This window comes from Bemisia tabaci, chromosome 4, assembly GCF_918797505.1.
Source record: "Bemisia tabaci chromosome 4, PGI_BMITA_v3".
In the NCBI taxonomy this organism is placed as follows: domain Eukaryota; kingdom Metazoa; phylum Arthropoda; class Insecta; order Hemiptera; family Aleyrodidae; genus Bemisia; species Bemisia tabaci.
The window spans coordinates 42,943,709-42,963,342 of NC_092796.1; the positions used below are offsets into that span (position 1 = coordinate 42,943,709).

Consider the following 19,634-nt stretch of genomic DNA (forward strand, 5'->3'; position numbering starts at 1 on the left):
AATGATCGATTATCGATCGATCGCTTTCCCCATTTGAGGCTACGGTGAAGAATCGATTATTAAGGTGTCCGTTGCGAACACCCTGTCTATCGATCCTTCTCCATAGGTTTCAATGACAGATCAATTGATAAATCGAAAATCACGCCACACCGCTGTTTCTCGTGATAATAAAGTACGTTCAACAGTTCAAAAGCAAAAATAATGTATCTACATTTGGCCTCCTTAAAGAGAGCCTTAATTTGAGAAAATTTGTTTTGAATTTAGCTGTTTCGGGAGTGAGTTTGAAATGATTACACGAGGTCCAATTTTACCCGACAAGCTTGGATACGAGGCAAAATGCGCGTGCACAGTTACAGCCGCAAGGAGAATCAATGCGCCTTCAAATAGTTGTATCTGCAACTAGGACAACCATCGTGAACGAAAAATTGTATCAAGGCGTTGCTGTGAATTTCACACCGTCCCGTAAGCACGCAGCAATACTGCTGATGAAATACCTCGTTATACTTGACAACATGCCCTGGTAAAAATTGGCAGTAGAATGTGTGTTCCAAAATACTTTAGACCTAAAGCCGGCTGTACGATTTCCAATCGCTTCTGTAGCCGGCTGTACAATTTCTTATAGCCTTTTATAGCCGATGATGGCGATTAAGCTACAGCCAGACGATAAAGTTTATGCTAAACGTTACTTAATACGGATACTAGGACTTAGTTAATTTTTGGACTACCGCTCTCTTTTTGTGCCGTAGTATCTTGATTTATTTTGCGAGGAAAGCTCCGTACTTTTGAAGGATGCCTGCCATTCTTAATATGTTGGAGCGCCTTCAATTTCGAGTGATACTGTGCAATACTACTGGTGTGAAATAGTTGCTTCAAGCGCCGCGGGCGGGCAGCCAGCGCTGAACGCGAATTGGCGCCTACAAACCTAACTGGGATACTTCACGCATTGCGCAATGTGTGAAGTATCCCTGTTAGGTTTGTAGGCGCTAGTGCGTCGCCGCTCCGCTTTGAGTTAGACTCTAATATTTGATCTCGCGGAGTCAGCGTTTTTCAACTCATGATTTTGAAGTGTTTGCACACTCTGTATGGATTATTCTGATTTTAATTGATGAAAAAAAAAATATGTTTTAAAGGAAAATACAATGTGTGTTTTGTAAATATTAAGGTAGTTCCGTATCAAACTTAATGATTTCCAAAACACACGAATTTCTTATAGCCTTTTATAGCCAATGGCGATAAAGTGTAAAGCCCGGCGATAGGAACTATAGTCCGACTGTATACTTTTTTATAGCTCCGTATAGCCCGGCTATATGATTTGGTCCGCTTTCTACAGCCAGCTATATGATTTTCAATAGCCTTCTTAGTCGGCTATAAGAACTCCTAAGGTATTTTGAAACACAGCTCCTATCGCCAATTTTTACCAGAGTGTATTGATTCTTCCCTCTAACAAGCGAGTACTTATCCGCAGCAAATTCTAAGCTTACCCGGAAATCTAAATTAAAACTAAAGTTTTGGACAAGGAACTACTAAAATTGCAATGTTGCTGATATTGAGTAACGTCTGTCAAAAACCAACTGAACGCAAATTATTAATTACAAATCACAGGGAAATTATCTCATTTTTCTTCTTTACTTCAGTTTTATGACTAGGAACTATTCAAATTTTTACGTGTTCCTTCCAAAGGTATGTAAACGATTGCGCGATCTTAGCAGAAATGCAATGCAACAGTAGTTTCTATTTGGAAATTCTAGTCCACTAGGCTTTGCCATATTGAAAAAATTATGATTTATCGATCATTGCCAAGGTTCGTACACCGTATATTTAAACGATGCTAACCATCGCATGCAGGAGGGCAGGAGAACAGGAGGATACAAAAAAAAAAATATATATTTTAAACGATAGAAATTACATGTGAAGAATATCAGAGAGATTGCCAAATAGAGACAGATTTACGATATTGTTGGTTATTTGGGTAAGATTTTTTTCTTTTTTTTTTATCACCCTTTACCTATACAAACAGTCTACTCAGTTGATAGTAACTCTATGCGTGCAGTAAATCCATTCCACCTAATTCTAACTGAAGTTTAACAATACAGAGCTTAGTAGCGGACGGTTTCCGTTGGCAGACTATCGACTTTTGTTAGTTATTGAAACGCATTTGTATTGAGTTACACGGGAATCGAAAACGCTGGCATGACAAATCCATTAAATAATTAAAAGCCCCTCTCAATCAAGTATACATATTCTCTCCGAGAGGTTCGTGATGGCACATTGAATCGTTCTAGAATGTTCTGTATAAAAATTCCATCAACAGCCCCTTCCAAAATACTGCCAAAGGCTCGAAAAAAAAAAATTATAATGGATATCTTTGTCCTTCACAAAGGGAAAATTTAGAGAGTAGGTTTGTATGGAAAAATGTTGTATTAGGTCATGCACCTTCCACGCGTTCATTATGTGGGATGTGAGGTTTAAATAGTTCGCATGCCGAATAAGTTTACGCACCTTAACAATTCGACAGCAGATCAGTTGACTTCAGTTTGGTCCTGAAACTAAATGAAAGAAGTCAGATCCTCCGTCCCGTTCTAAAAGTGCGAAAATCCCAAAGACTTTCTTTAACAAAATGTTAACTGGAACTATGCAAAAATTAATAAAATAAAAAAGAACTCTTTCGTACGCGAATCTTACGCACATAGTTCATTTTGATTTAATTTATTTTCACAAAGTTCCTCGTAGAGTAAATATGAACATAAATAGGCACGCAATGAGAGTTACACGATTAAGAGCTAACCTTAACTCGGATACCTAGAAACCCATATCAGTTGCGAAAATGGTGTGCGCGGCCTCATTAACTTCGAGTTTATGAGGTGTTACTTTTTGCATTTAAAAGCCCGCACATAAAAACTTCGCTCGTTAGGGCGCAGCAGAAAGGCGTAAAATTTCATTGTTAAAAATACATTTTTAGAGATATTTAAGGCTTTCGTCTACAAATTAACACGATCATTAGAATTGAGATTATAATCCACAATCCGTTTAAAAAGTTGGTGAAGATTTCATGCTCTTTTACCTTATGCCTGTTGCAGTTAAAATTCTCAGCCTTCAAAAATGTATTCAGATCCATGGGTGATCTTGGAACGCAAACGATTGCTTTCATCAGCCGATTGGAAGGATGAGCAACCTGAAACAGCAAGCAAAAATGTTGTTTTTTAAACAAAAAATTAGCGTCCTATGAGAGGTGAGGGAAACTTTTCCAGACACTACTGAGAGAATTTTTACCGTGAGTTTGATTAGTGAGCGATTGACAGGAATTCAGAAGAAACCAAAAACGAGCAGTTTGGACGTTATAAACACTTGGAACTATCGAATTTTGGGCTCAGAAGTAAACCTCTTATACAATGATGGGGACCTGCTTTAAGGTCAGTTGAAATAAATTAATGAAATTCTGCCGTAGTAACAGTGGCGTGGCGTGCTTTGCGATACATCGATTGTTATACCATTTAAAGCTATGGAAAAGAATCGATAAACAGGGTACGTGTTCGCAGCGAACACCTTAATAATCGATTCTTTACCATAGGTTTAAATGGCAGAACAATCGATATACCGCAAAGCACGCCACGCCACTGCAGTAATTCTTGTGGAACGAATGGATGTTTCCTCTGCCCTCCCAAATTCCTCTGCATTCTAACGATCACACAATTTTGAGTTTAGGCAGGCTAACATCTTAATTCCAACTCTCCACTTAAAATCCAAACATTCACACGCGACTTAGAGACGTCCGCAAAGGATTCATTTATTAATTAAATGTGGGACTCGGATACCGAATATTTGATTAAGTTTGCCGAGGACGCTTCTATCAGTGTGGCCCTTCTTTTTGACGATGAAACAACAAAAACACTGATCTCAATTGCAGTGTTTTAAAACGGCTCCTCGTATATTTTTTTTAGAGCGCCTCGCTTTATGGAAAATATCCTTAAGAGAGGGGGAAAAATCTAGCAATGACGGACAGTTGGATTGTTTTAACCATATCCACCTGACTGCATTTTACGTTGCTTCTCACCTCTCGTGTTCCATTTTACTGGCAGAAAACCTGATAGCAAGACGCATTTTCGTTGAATATTTCCTCGATTATCAAGAAGTAACTCATAAAATTTTAAGTTAGAGTGTAATTTAGTTTTCTTCGAAAAATAAAAGCAACTAGAAGAAATCAGGCGACGTCTGAAGCAGTTGGGCTGATTCTGCTTAAATCAGGTGCGCTATTCTGCCATGCTGGGGAAGAACGCCGTATGACAATTTCGAGAGTAACCTTCCACAAGATAAAACACAAATTTTTGAAGACTTTTTTTTATATTTTTTCTTGAACTTTTCAGATATTTTAGATTAAATACCGAACAAAATCGTCTGAAAAATTCGAAGAAAAATATGCAAAAATTTTGCAGGAAACTCGATTTTTATTGAGGGAGATATGACAACGTCTAGAGGCTCATACGGCGTTCTTGGTTAGCACGGCAGTATTCTCCAAAAAAATAAATTAAAAAATGAAACTTGCAACATTGTGAAGATGATACGCGGTTTAGCAGTTTCATTATCGTTACGCAAGTGCTTTCGCGATTCGTTTGCGCTCATGAAAGGCCAGAGAGTAAGCTCTTTGGCAAACGTGCGCATAGTTTTGTTAAAAGTCACGACGTCAAAAGAAACGGATAAACAGCGATTGATCACGCGGAATGAGGGATTGATTGATCTGAATAGCTCGCATACGTTGGCCAATGACACTTTTAGAACAGTGGAACAAGGTCATGCGACTCCTGGTCCCTTTCGCACTTGCAGTTAATGAGTCGACAGGCGTCAAACACAGTGCGTAATGCTTACCGTTACGAAATCCGCATCGGATAGGCGCAGGTTCGAGACCCCGTAACCCGGAGAATAGTTCGCGAATTTGAGTGAGAGGTGAAATTTCAGTGATGCCAAGTGTACGATTACGTAAAAACGAAACTACCTTAGTGACTAAGGAATTTTTTCGCCTTGAATCAGTCTAGAACTCCTCTGAAAAATATTTTTTTAGAGTAAGACTAATACACGAACGTCCAGTTTTTGTTTAGCTCTTATGTTCTTCTGATAATATGAACTTTGAAGTACGTTGAAAAAGTGTTTGTGTTCATCCACATCATTCGTGGAACTTTTTTCTGTAAATGTTGTCCGGTAAACCTTAGAAAATTCGGAGAAATACCCGCTTACGAACAGGAATGTGAAACATAGCTCGTGTCGTAACAAATTCAGGGTTTATGCTCTTGCTTTCCCTCTTGCCAGATTCGAGGCCGCAGAATATTTTCTGGGAAAATATCCCCAGTATCCTAGTTTCAGTAATGACATTTTTAGGGGTGATATGTAATAGTTTCACTTTCTGCATATGCATTCATCCGCAGCAACAAATTAAGTTTTGTTGAGAAAATTTGACGCATAAAAGTATGGGCTGTATCACTGTTCTCCAATCATATGCCTGGGAGGATGACCGTATTTAGTAAAATTATGAAAGTTTTAAATTACTTCTCTCTTAATTCAAGCGCTAAAGTAATGCTATCTAATATATGAGTCATGAATGGGTTTTTGTAAAATTTGACTAAAAGACTTCCCCCATCAAGACTCATAAATTCTATCAGCTATTATGTTATAAACAATCTAGTTTTTTTTTCACGCTAAAATGTAACAAAAGTAACTAAAAATAATTGTATCCGTGCGAACAATGACTTTCTAAATCCAATTTCGAAGGTGAAATTTCCCATTAAAAACGAGGAGGATGGCGTCACTCGACGGCGACCAGCAGCCAACTTAGTAGAATCGCCATTGATAGTGGCTAAGATTCCTTTAACCCTGCAGACAGCTCGGGGCGATTTGGATCCGTCAGTTAGAGTGTGGGACACAATAAGGCTTAGTAGATATTGATTGAAGCCTTTGATTTTGAGCTTTGCGTAGTATTCTTTTTTCCATTTCTTAGTATATCCAGCATCGATGCAATGATCGATAGGCTGTAGGCACCCCACTTGGTGATGGACGACTATCTAAGTCTCCGACTCAAGAGCAGTAGGGGACAAAATCAAGTGATACAGCCGACCAATCACGTACTCCAAAAGAAACAAAATGTCTCCTATTAGGTGGCTAATTTTTTCATCAATAAGTGATGCAAAGGACGTAGAAACTTGATGCACGGACGGATCTGACACTTTAAAGTTGATCTTTGAGCGGCGATAATCAAACCACGACCATATTACAAGCTAAACCTTCAGCCCGAGAATTGCCAAAAAGTCAGGAGAGAGAAAGCATGGTACAAAATTTGATCTTACGATATTTTACTGATTACATAGGTACGTTCTACACTGATTGCGGCAAAGTGCATTAAAATGTGTGAATTATAATCGATCTCTGTAAACGGTTAAGTGGTTCAATCGAGCTAGTTTAAATGGAGGAGTTAGAGGGGCTAAATGATGTCGCAACGTTGATTTATTTATTTACTCTTAATAAATTAATTAATAATTTAACTTACTAAATTACTCGATAGTATATTCATTTACGAAACAACGTTATCAAAGTCTCTTTTTAAATTTTCGATGAAAATTTGTGCGATTTGACCAAAATTCTCTAATATCTTCAACGAGCGACGAGCATCCATTTATTATTTTAAAAAGAAAAATCATTGTTCCGGTGAAACTTCAAACAGTTGCGAAGCAATTAAGCCCCTTTAGCTCGTACCCCTTTAAGCATCCTCTTCCTTGAACCCGTAAAAACGTCTCGAAATTGTCCTTTCAGGATTCCCGAAATTTTTGAAAAAAATATGCGAAGGCAACAAACTCTCAGTGAAAAAAACTTTTCGCGGTCCTTGAATGTCATCGAAAACTTATAGTGATTCTTGAACTACTTCTAATATCCATCGTTTCGGTGAAATGAGTGCTCTAGAAAACCCCAGTGCGTGAAAATCAGAATGAGTGACTCGGAGACGGATACCCGGAGTGCGGCTAGTGACGTCCCCGAGACGGCCCCGAAAATGGCGGGTGAGGACACATCCGAGAGCGAGTGCGAAGCGAGCGACTCCGCAGCGACGACGAAAAAGTCGGACGAGGAAGAAGGAGCCTCGAACGGTGAAAGAAGTGGAGACGCCGGGACCGGGGATCAGAAAGGAGCGGAAGGGGAGAGCGGATCAGGAGCCGAGGCGGAAAAGGGGGCTCCCGAGGCGCCGCCCCCCGAACCCTCGGAGCCCCCGCCCCCCGCGCGGATCTCCTACGCGGAGCGCTACATTCCACGGGAAGAAAGGGAGCAGGTCCTGAATGTTGACGAGGTTATTCATCACCTCCTCCAAGCCGGCCAGAAGGAGCATATCAGGGTAAGAGCCGTAATTGTTTTCCAGCTTCATTGAATTGCAAAGTGCGCCCGGATAAAAATGTCGGTCGTATGGGCCGGGCTGAGATGCTCCGTATCAGCCGTGCTGTTCGGCTCGTATAACCAAACTTCTCCGTTTAGGTAACTCTGCTATCCATAGAAAAAACGCCGTAACTCCACTCAAAATGGTCTCGTTTTCTTCGGCACGTATTGCTCTCTTTCAAGAAAATGCAATTGCCACAAAGGTTCATTTTTATAATTTTTAGTTACTAACAGTGTGACGGTGTCGTACTGAAAAAATGAAGGATGGACTTTTGTTAGGTCTTTTGTAAAACAGCACTGAGTCAGGAAGATATTGAAAAAGTGTTTAATGGAGATACGGTGGTACGAATGGTATGGTGTGCGTTTTTACTTTGGACGGCAGAACTGTTCTCCCGTTCATAAAATTTCACCATACCGACCAGGAATAATAAATTGAAAACAAAGTTCGGAATTGCAAAATGCACTGCGGGCTGATTGTTGAATTTGGTCGGCAAGGCCATAGACAAAAAGGACAAAAGGAATATTGAGGGATCCTATTGGTGGAAACGAGTGGTTACAATGAACAAAGAAGGTAGGTAATAAACTAACTGACGGCAACCCACGAGAGACCCTGTAGTTAGTCCCTCATTTTCTCCCTCAGTCTATAGGAATTACCCATTTCAACCAACAAGATCGCTCCGTGCTCCCTATGTCCTCCCTGTCTATCGCCTCGTATATCAATTTGGACAATCAGCCCGCTTCCTCCCGAACTTCCAATTTACATGCGTTTAAAACACTTATTAATATCTCGTCCAGCAATTGATTTCAAAACTTCCCGTTGTGTAAATTGTTTGCTATATAAGATGTTGACGAGAAAACATGTGGCATTTTCTTCTACGCACTACAATCCTTGTCTCGCGACCCCTTGCACGGAATCCCACAACTTTTTTAGGAAAATCCCCCGACAACACCCAAGAGTACACTGAAAAAAAAACTTCGACTTTACCGGCTGTATAGGCATACCATCCGCGTTCGCGACTCAGAGGCCAGAAGTTCCGGCCGCAGCACCCAGAGCAATCGAAGCTCCGGCTTCAGCACCCGGTACTTTCGGCCTCTGGGCCCGGAACGCGGACGGTGTGTCTATGTAGCCGTTACTTTTTTTCAGTGTATTCACAAATTTTAGGAGACACCCATTCCACTTTAAAAAGCGAAAGTCCTGGAGACCAGTAGGGAGCCCCGGAAGCGTAATTCCGGATTTACCGGGCTAATTCAAAGAAGTTCCGGGCGCAACAACCGGAGCAATCGAAACTCCGGCTTCAGCACCCGAAACTTTCGGTCTCTGAGCCCGGAACGGACGATATGACTACATAGACTGTAACATATTTTTTCAGTGTAAGTACAAATTTTAGGAGACCCATATTCCACTTTAAAAAGCGAAAGTCCCGGAGACCGGTCGGGGGCCCCGGAAGCGTAAATCCGGATTTACCGGGCAAATTGATAGAAGTTCCGTGCGCAGCACCCGGAGCAATCGAAGCTTCGACTCCAGCACCCGGAACTTTCGGCCTCTGAAGCCGGACGTATGGTATATCCAACAGCCCGTTATTTTTTTTTCAGTATATTTACAAATTTTAGGAGACCCATATTCCACTTTAGAAACCGAAAGTCCTGGCGACCGGTCGGGGGCCCCGGAAGCGTAAATCCGGATTTCCCGGGCAAATTGACAGATAGTATCGGCGGGAGTCACTTCAATTTGGAAGGAGCGGTAATCGCGGGCATAACTCAAAGCGAGCGTTAGTCGGGAAAATTGGATGCTTCTGCTAACAGAGTCATCCGATAGACCGGAAGACCTTCACGGCGCGCATTATTGGGTTTTATCGTGAATAATGGTATTATCCCTGGTATTGGATGAGCGGCACGACTCGAATACGGAATAGAGGATGCGCGCCGTTGCCGCAAGTCCCAAGCTCACGTCACCGCCGCTACGCATGACCTACAAAGCCTCCTCACCGACAACAATAGATCGTAATCGATACATCAAACAGGTGAGATTGTATCGATATCGATTGGTTCAAAACATAAACATAGCCTTAAAAGTCAATTTAGAAATCGGAGGGAACGGGTCTTTTGTGACAGATGTTTTATTTTTTTGAGTGCCAAACGCCAATGCAAAGTGAAATTGTTAGAAATTTTCTCATTTTCAGCTTTGAGGTTATGTTCTATTGTTTTGAACCAAACGATACATCGAACCATTATCGAATACGGTCTATCCGTCTCCTTTAGGACGAAGAACCTAACTCAATTCCGACCTTGCGAAATGGACCACTGGGCACGGCATGAATTTAAGCATCTTGATTAATGATTTCGCTTCAAAATTCGACGTAGAAAATAGTTGGAGCTACGGAGATCGCTGGAATCAACTTTTACCTTCCCCGTCCTGCGGGCTGATTGTTGTGATCTGTAGACAAAGCTATAGACGAGACAAAATGGATATGGAGGGATCCTATTGGTAGAGGCGGGTGGATGCAATTAGAGTACCTTTATAGGGAGAGTATGGACAACTCGAAAATTTGGAGGTTAGGTTTGATCAGGTCATGTAAGTCTTTGGGGCCCAAAGGAAGAGCCCGCCTATGAACTCGAATTATCTAGTGGTACTAATTTTTACATTTCAACTATTTACGCTGATCAAAAATTATAAAAGCACGTATAAAAATTTGATTTCGCTTACATTCTCTCAATTTCAAAGTTTTAATCCTTAAAGATGCTTGTTTGTGATGGGTTATCGGCCATACTGAGTAATCTTCCAAATGCATAGATTTGCAGAGGCACCTTTCCAGTGATTTTCGTTTTTCACGTTGTCGCCCTTTTGGGCCCTAAGAGCTACATAAATCGAGTTGTCCATATTCTCCCTATAAAGGTATTCTGGTTGCAATGGATAAGGAAAGGTGGATAATAGACTAACTAACGGCAATCCACGAGAGAACCCTACAGTTAGTACATCAATTTCTTCCTTAGTCTATAGGAACCAACAGGGCCGAATTTACCTACTTTCTGCCCATGGGCCGCCTATATTTATCCGCCCCCTTCTCATTCGTTAAGTGAACGTGCCGTTGGGGGAGGGGTGTATGAGACACGTTTACTCGTGTTGGGCAATTTTTTTGTGAAAGCCTTGTCAACACTAACAAAAGTTCACGGAACTCTACGCGAAAGTTAAGTTCCGTAAACCCATCCTTGTTTGCATGGACAAGGTCTTCCATTTATAACAAACGAACGAAAAAATTATGAAAGAACGAACATAAATGTGGTTTGATAATTTTAACTTCCGCGCCGCTGCGCCGACTGCGCTGTGTTTGGCGCAATGTGTGAAAAATTCTTGCAGTCTTGTAGGCGCTATGCGTTTCGCGCCGACCGCTGCTGACCACACTGTTTAACGCAATGCGTGAAGTATTCATGCAGTCTTGTAGGCGCTATGCGTTTCATGCCGACCGCCGCGCCGCGCCGAGGGCTTCTCCTTTTCATCTCAATCCTCGTCATCATTGCTCTCTAAGCCGCTCCGCTCGAGGTCAAATTGCGTGTTTGGTTTCTCTCTTAACTCGACTAACTAAAGACGTTGTCTCTTGTATCACCAAAATAGGACAAAATTAGAAATTACTAAACTTTTACTCTCAGGAAATGAGAGATTTTGTCGCATTTTCTCGTTTGTAATTTATTTCCTGAATCCGATTTTTTCTTCTTTTTTTTGATACCTACATTCAAAAAGATTGCAAAATTTGCCGCCCCCTACATATTGCCGCCATGAGGCCACCCCCTTAATCCGGCCCTGGGAGCCAACCGTTTCAACCAATAGGATCGCTCCAAATTTTGACGCTTGAGCGGTCTCCAGAATGCTGACGGCATTCTCTACGATTATGATTGAATCCATCGTAACAAAAAGTTGAATTCTGGAACGAGACAACGGCTGCGCGCTTCTCCCGATGGTGAATATGAGTGCATCCGGGCGGGATGCCCCCTTATGGGTGCTTGAATCCCTCGTTATTAAAACCCAACTTGTCCATTATCTCATGAGCCCTCGAATAAAAGCATGCTTACGGACCACAGCGCTCATCGATAAACGGTCTCGCCACGATTTAACACCAACCGATTCACTTAGTATACCGCGACGTCGGAAGAGATTTGCGGTGGGTCTTGATTTACTCGGCATCTGTTGACAATACTGGCTTGTCGAAGTAAAACGACGCATAAACATCCGATTGTTGCCAGTATCCTCCTATGAAATATTTATTTTTTCGGAAAGTTTTGCATATTTTCTCTTGAAACTTTTGGAAAATTTAGCTCGAATTGCGGGTGAAATTCGAAAAGAGGGTGAAAAGTAAAAGAGAGTGACTATAAGTTTCTAGGAAAATTGTAAGAAAATTCAAAGGACACTTAGCAACGTCAGAGAGTTCATGCGACGTTCTTTTTCAATGCGGAGGTATAAATGCAGGTTATTTGTCCTGACGTCACTGCAAGGATTTTTAGTTTGATCAAATTGGATCCGAGCAATAACAATAACATAACCTTTTCTAACGCTACCAGTAAGAACTCATCGGTGCACATCGGTTCTGTGTTACGGTTTTCTCGTGCATTACGCACCCCTAATAACATCTATTTCATGCGAGTTTTCGTCTTGAAGAATCATAATGTTGCAGTGAGAAAAAACGTTTTAAGAACTTTTGAAATTTGCCAAATTTACTGTTTGTTATTGAATATTTAATTTTAAGAAAATATGTGCATAATTTTCTTCAAAATTATACTGGACACTCTAGATTTAATTGCGCGTGGCATTTGAAGGGAATTAAGGGAGAAGAAAATTTGTATATTTGCCCGAATATTCGTAATTTATCATAAGAAATTTGGGGACGCCCAAAGTCACGTGGGCGTACTTATGCTGGAAGCAAGTATAAGCGCAGGGTTTGCGTGCAACAAAGTTCCTTTTAAAGCGCATGTGATGTTTCTTCCTAACACGAAAGCTTAGAAAGCAAAGCTCAAAACTTCAGAATTTGCGTATTCAATGCGAAATCTTAGACCAGGGGCCAGGGGCCTGGTTTTCTCGTGATAACTCGAAACGGCAAAATGTGACGTGTGAATCCAGCTTTCTACCTTCAGCTCCTCATAGAAAACCAAAAGCGAAAGGAAAATTATACCTACGCGATCACCAAAAAACTGTAAATAGAAGTATCTAATCATACCGCACCAGGTGCTGCACTTTTGCTTTGGTTCCCTACAAATTTTAAGAATGATACCAATTGTGATTTATATCAAGTTCTTTCATGCAGCGAGGACATTCAATGTAGACACAATAGTTATGCGAAAATTATGGGACAAAAAAGGCCAGAAAAATATTGTAAAATCAAACCGGAGGCCGTGCAGTTAGAAGTTCGCATTAAAATGTAGTTTCGGGACAACTCAGCTAAAAATTTAAATATAACATTCTCAGGGTCAAAAACCAACGGGTTATAAAAAATTTTGTGAGCCTTTTATCGACACAAGATTTACCTTACCGCTCACATGTCGTCTTTCCTCTGACATAAGGGCGTAACTCGATTTCCGCATAAGCCCCAGAAAGCAAAGTGTTATACAAAGAAGAGGGTTCACGTGAAAATAGAGATACGCCCTTACGTCAGAAGAGCGAAGATATGGGATACGAAGGGGAATTTTCCATCGAAATATTAAAATTAGATTTTTCGACCTGACTCAACACGAATCGCGCCTTTTTTTGCTATTTTGAAAAATGTTGCCTCCTCGGACAAAGTCGTTTTTTCCTGGACGGTCGGACGTGATAAATAAATAATCATCCAGAATCACAAAATTTCTGTCAACAGAGTGGGAAATTCGTGCTCCTCTCGACTGTAGACCATCGTTGAATATATATTGCACAATATTTGAAAACTTAAAAGGCGTCGAGCAGGTTTCGAATTTTCACTCCTCGTATGCTAAGCTCCGCCCCGAGGCATGGAATATAAATTATCGGCAACCCTTGAATTAATTAAACGACGAAAGCTTCGTCCGTCCCTCTGAACGGAACGGGTGGCGCTATCTGTCTAGAACATCACGAAGTAAGCACCGTCTCTTTCGGTCTTCCCACGCCGCCCTTGATGGCGCCACGAGTCGAGATATCGCGGGACTGAGCATCACGACTCCCTCGCGTGATTCTATTTTATTCGGGAATAAAAATTGTCAAAACGGGATCATTAGCTCTCGGTATGATTGAAAGGAACTTGCTGGGGAGCCCGCGAAATATATCCGTGGATATGACTGTGCGAGACCCTCGAGCTTTAGACCAATTGCACGACATTGACGTGAATCAGTCTATAAGCTGCAATGCTAAAGAAGAACGCCGTATGAGCATTCAGGCGTTGCCAAATTTCCGTTTGTAAATCGCTGATTTACAGGGAAATTTCTGAGTATTTTTCGGTCAATTTCTCAGATAATTTCGTTTGTAATTTGATCTACATTGTCTGAAAATTTCAAGGAAAAATATTCATAACTTTCCTCAAAATTAAACATTTTATCGGAGAAAATTTGGCAACGATCGAATGTTCATACGGCGTTCTTCCTTAGCACGGCAGTAAGGGTCGTGTAAGTATTACGTAAGCCACTTTGAGGGAGGGGATCTGAGATTGCCTTTTCGAGTCTTTCGAGAGGCAAGGGGGTCCAGTCGCAAAACAAATACAATCATAATTAAAACATGATTACTTTTAAAAGGTATCCAAATAGAGATAAAGAGATGCCATCTTCCGAAAGATCTCTACCATGACAGATTCCTGTGGCGGTCAGGCGTCATGCGCTGATATAAATATTTGTGTTCTTGTGTTATTGTTGGTCAATAAAGGAGAAGAAACACAAGACAACGCAAATTTTGTATTGATTTTGGTACAGTTTGCAGTAAAATTAGCACAGATAACAATGGAGCGACTGGGGAAATGTGTTCATCCGATTGCAACGTTGGTACTCATCACTCGTTTTTCATTAAAGTTCTTTGAGAAAACTATCTGGCATTTTTTCTAGAAATTGTCGACCGAAGGCTAGGATTATTTTGAGTTTTACTTCCCGTAAAAACCAAACTTTTGTGTTGAAATTCTTCTCTGTGTAGAGCGCCCCAAGGCGTTGTAAAAGTGACTAATACATACATTATTTTTTGATAAAATAATTTTTTCAGCTTTCTTTCAGGCTTTCTCAGATATTTCGTAGAAAAAGGAGAGGGTGCATGGATGATCAGGCCAGTCTTTACGCAATGCTAAAAAGAGGGGAGAGATTGTCTGATGGATATGTTAGTTAGACAAGGGGGGAGAGGACAAAAAGTCGGCGGAAATGCCTGACGTAAGACTTGAACGATCCCCTAAAGCTACATAACACGCAGCTTAATTTCCGCTCGTGACTTTGATTTTTTACAGAAAGCTCACAACGACATGACGCCTTGAAACTTCCTTTGTTTTTCTTTTAAATGGAATAAAGAAACTGGATAAAATGTTTCTTTGCGATTTAATGTAATTTTTTCGGGATGAGTGAATAAAAATCACAGAAAATTACAATGGATACAGTTACCTGATTTTCCTTTCAAATGATCGAGCACTCAAATGGAGGCTTACAACCCACAATCTAAGGATACGCATTTTTCAACTTCAGCCAACGAAATGCTACTCACACAAAGAGTATCTGTATACCCAAAAGTCTGGTTCGATAAATTGGTAGACTTTAATTTAAGTTGGACTTTCGATACTTCAGTAATACCATCAACTTTTTTCCCCGTGTAATTCTGTTTTTCACGATCTCAGGGAAATTCGTAACAAAAGTTTAGGGCATTATGTTACCCTTATTGTTAAAAAAGCTTTAACATCAGAGAAAATCAGACAACGTGAAATAAAGTTCACTCAAAAAACAGTTCGAGCATATAACTTGTATCGTCGGTGTTCCTCGTCGATAGAACTTTGACTTATATATGCGAGAAGGTACCATTATCTCTGACTCTATAAAAGCACATGTGCATAGGGGAACCAATGACATATGTGTTGTTTCTTATATGAATCAGAAATAGTGGTTCCTTCTTACAAAATATGGTCTAGTTAGCACTCGTCTCAGGATACAGCCTCTATGGGAAAAACGGACACTGTCACTCATTTTTTCCCTCTTAATATTCGAGTTTGAAGTTCATTTGTGTCACAGGCTCCTGTACAATTTCTCAACTTTAAACTATTTTTTATGAAATTACGAAGGTATAACTTAACCATTCCAACCATGACACCCTCACATGTTTCCGACATGTTTACATTTATCTTATCAATAATTAACAATCTATACACTGAAAAAATATGGTAGATTTTACCATCTCTGACACAGTGATACGAATATGGTAATAAACACCAGACTCTATGGTGACATTTACCATACTATGGTAAGAATCACCAGAGTTCTGGTGAATACTACTAGAATTCTGGTCATTTCCACTAAATAGTATCACTGTGTAAAAAATCAAGTAGACTTATAGTAAATGTTACCATACTTTTTTTTCAGTGATGAAAATGGGAGAGAGTTAAAATTACATTGCGCTCCCTACGCAGCGGATACGAAATCAGAATTGCTTGCATATTACGCAGCACAGTATCCTTGTAAGAGCTTAAAGGTCAGCAAATTACAGTTTAGAAACTGAATGTTTCAAATTGTTTGCCGGGTGCACACGCAACACGAAGGACTACAACTCAGATCTAACATTCAAATTGTTATAGCACCTGCGAGTGCTACACGGAAACACATTACCGACAGCTGCTGAAAGTGTGAGCTCTTGAAGTCAAGGGTGAGCTTTCAGATGAAAAGTCATTTGAAATACAGTGTGCCTCAAAAGTTCCGCATGGTATTAATGCTCTGACGCGAGATTAATGTAACAGTCCGAAGAATAAAAATGAATAATTGGCATGCACTAGGATTATAATCGAATCAAACTCTTTCGATGTTGATTTGCAGCTTCAGAGTACATACATGAAACTTTCTAGAGCAGACATTAGATAAAGGAATAAAACATTAAGTTAAATACTGCGTTACGTCCTTCTCACTGGCTAATTGTAAATTTCGAGCAAATAATTAAAGCAAAGAGGTTTATATATAAAAGATGCAGAATTGCAGACGTTAACATCAGGCTTGATTCACTTTTTGAGAGGTGATTGATCAAAAATCCAATGGCATCATCTATGAATTGAAAAAAAAAAAATCATGTTTCAGAAAAAATAAACCTTGGTGAGCTTAACACTGCAACGAATAAAAAACATTAATAACTCTTAAGTACGTACTTTGCGATACACGAGTTAAAAATCCACATGTATCCCAACAACGAAAGACATTTTTAAATGTGGGGACTCGATATTTTCTTAAGAGCAGAAGCAATCATTTTACTTTCTCATTGCCTACTGAGAAGAGAGGTTCAGAAAATGTATCTAAAATCGGCTCGTTTGCCAGGAATAGTGCTTAAGACACTCCTCAAGCAAAAAGGAGGTAATTTCAAAAATGATGCATGATTAAAGACATTGATATAAATTTTGACTTCGGAGAATTCGGCATTTTCCTGTTTGCAGAGTACTCCTTTTGCCTTCGTGTAGACTACTAAGGTACGTAACAAATAAGCTTACACACCAAACATGCTTGATATAGTTCCCAAATAACGGCTCGTTTATCGTACGGATAACTCAACAAACAGCTGAACCACCAAAAATGAGGTAATTTCGAGGGCTGCGAAATGGGATACTTCCACCAGGACCACCAGGAGACAAGTATGCTCTAACACCGGTCGACGGAAACTTAAGCAATTCAAAATGTTTTACTGTATAGTAAAACTAATTTGACATCGGTCACTGTTGAGCTTCATGTTGAGCAAAGCAAAAAGGCAATTCTTGAAAATTGGCATGCTGAATTTCGACAATTTAAATCGATGTGCGATTGTGTGTGATTTTTATCGCTTTTAGATGGGGTAGGCTATCGCACCAAGAATCGATTACTTTTAATAGAGAGTTTGTCGACTTGCGAGAATAGCCACTGGCAGAACGCCAAACAAGTTTCTCAAACACCTGCATGCTTGTCAAACGAGGCTCACAAAAAGGTATAATATCGAAAGTCCGGTTGTTCAGCTCGGAAAAAATTCCAACTGTCCCTAGGAGGCTAATGAAGAATCTCAATTCCGCTGATAAAAATTCAAAAACACGGATCGCAATCACGACGTTCCGAAACTTACGCGTTATGTTTCAGTTTTTTGAACAGTGACAAAGACTATTGATATCTGAGATTTTCATTATAGAACTATCGTCGTTCATGTGAAATTTTAAAACAATCAAGGTGTAAATTAGTATTCCTTCAAAAAATCATTTTGTTGAGATGTACAAGCATACGTCGTAGGTGTTGACGTTGCAACGTTCCAATCCGAGATACGTGTATTTGAACTTGAGACGGCGATTTATCTCTGGTTCAACTTGTCACCAAAAAGCTAGTCCAGGGTTCCAATTTATCTCTGGGTTCAGAGACCCAGACTACTCTCTCCCGGGGCACACTTTCAGATATCTTAATCCACCAATACAAATTACACTGTACTCGAGACTCGCCGAATGCCAAGAATCGGGAATAGGTGCCGAAAGAATGGGGAGAGATGGATCGAAAGAGCGAGAGAGAAAGACCGCCGAGTAAAAGAGATAAACATATGTCTGAACCGAGGAGGCACGACCAGACGTCCAGTGTAGGCGGAAAAGGCCAATTAACCGAGCTTTCCGGTTCCGAAAGCCGGAACTTTCAGTTGCGAGACCCGGAAGTGAACAGGGATCCGCTGCGTCCGGCTGGGAGATTCAGCTAATTCTTTCCGATGCGAATTTTTTTCTTAATCCACCCGCACTCATTACGCTTGTACTCGAGGCTTGCCAAATGTGAGGAACCGGGAATTGGCACCGAGGAGAAGGACAAATTGAGAGGAGGGGAAAGGGAGGACAGGGAGGGAGAGCCAAGAAGGAGGGAGAGAAAGAGAGAGCCGAACAAAAGATGCAAAACTCGTCAGAACCGCGAGGACGAGATCTAAACAACAATTTGAAAAAAAGTTCCCTCTTTTGAAAACCACAAAAAGAGGTGGCCACGATGATCGAAACTTTTGCTTCTAAAAACCAGAGATTCTGGGCGACAGAGGGTCTAAAGGGGGACTCCCCCCCCCCAACTATTAGGGGAGACCGGGATCAAGGTTGCAATTTTTTAAGAAAAATAAAATTCGGAAATGTTTTGGAAATATTTCATAACATTTTAGAAAAAATGGAAGATTATGCAAAATATTTTGCGAAATTAAATGAAAAATTAAAAGGTTTTTGCTTTTTGGTGTTCTTAGTGCTTGTCGCATACCCAGCCCCTGAAAATGTGTTTCATAGTCTTTATAGTTTTCACAACTTTGTGAAAGTTCATGAAATATTTCGCGGAATTTTCGAATCTTTCATGTTTTTCATTTCACTTGTGCAACCCTGACCAAAAGCCCTTCGGAATCTTTTTGAACATTAAGATGCCTCACAAGCAATTTTGAACTGTTCTTGATGACAATTTTACTGAAGAGAAATTTTAAGGATGACATAAACGTCACGTAAATAGTTTGCAAGTCCTTTAACTTCTCCCAATGGGCCCAAGCAAAATTCTGGAAGGATAACAGGCCCCCGCGACCCCATCCCTAAGTCCACCCATGGTGCCGTGATAAGGAAAAACGCCTTATGAACATTTGAGAGTTGCCAAATTTCCCCCATTAAAATGCTTATTTTTGAGGAAAGTTATGAATACTTCCTCTTAAAAATTTCAGATAATTTAGATCTAATTACGGAGAAAATTCTCTGAAAAAATTTAACAAAGAATATTTACGAGATTTCGTGGAAATTTATAATCAATCAAAATAAATTTGGCAACCGACGAGGGTTCATACGGCGTTTTTCCTTAGCACGGCAGCATGGTCCATGAATCAACTTCATCTGGCTCGAAGACCCGAGCGATTTGTTTCGATTCGAATTTTTCACTTAATCCACCTCATTACATTGTACTTGAGAGTCCCGCCGAATGCCAAGAATCGGAAATCGGCGACGAGAGGGCGGGAAGACGGAGAGAGAAAAAGAAAACGAGAGAGAGGCGAACAAAAGAGGCAAACATACGTCAGAGGCGCGGAGGGAGGCGGGGGGGGGGAGGGTTTTGGGAATAGCGTGCATTAGCGTCGGCGTCGGTTTAATTTT

General features: G+C 40.5%; 2 protein-coding genes across 3 annotated transcripts in view; one reads left to right on the forward strand and one right to left on the reverse strand.

Moving 5' to 3' along the window:
* Positions 1–2,523: 2,523 nt before the first annotated feature.
* LOC109033600 (uncharacterized) overlaps positions 2,524–19,634 on the reverse strand; it is a 77,459-nt gene continuing 60,348 nt past the window's right edge. Inside the window, exons 3-4 of the mRNA XM_072299897.1 lie at positions 3,062–3,172; positions 2,524–2,607 (exon numbers count right to left, since the gene is read on the reverse strand). Of these exons, the coding sequence (XP_072155998.1) occupies positions 2,530–2,607; positions 3,062–3,172 (189 nt within the window). The 3' untranslated portion in view covers positions 2,524–2,529. The remainder of the gene's footprint in view (positions 2,608–3,061; positions 3,173–19,634) is intronic.
* LOC109033599 (uncharacterized) overlaps positions 4,814–19,634 on the forward strand; it is a 66,728-nt gene continuing 51,907 nt past the window's right edge. The window contains exons 1-2 of one of the 2 annotated variants that reach the window (XM_019046282.2): positions 4,814–5,054; positions 6,793–7,363. In XM_019046282.2, the coding sequence (XP_018901827.2) occupies positions 6,965–7,363 (399 nt within the window). In that variant the 5' untranslated portion in view covers positions 4,814–5,054; positions 6,793–6,964. The remainder of the gene's footprint in view (positions 5,055–6,792; positions 7,364–19,634) is intronic. The other variant, XM_019046284.2, reaches the window with a different exon arrangement.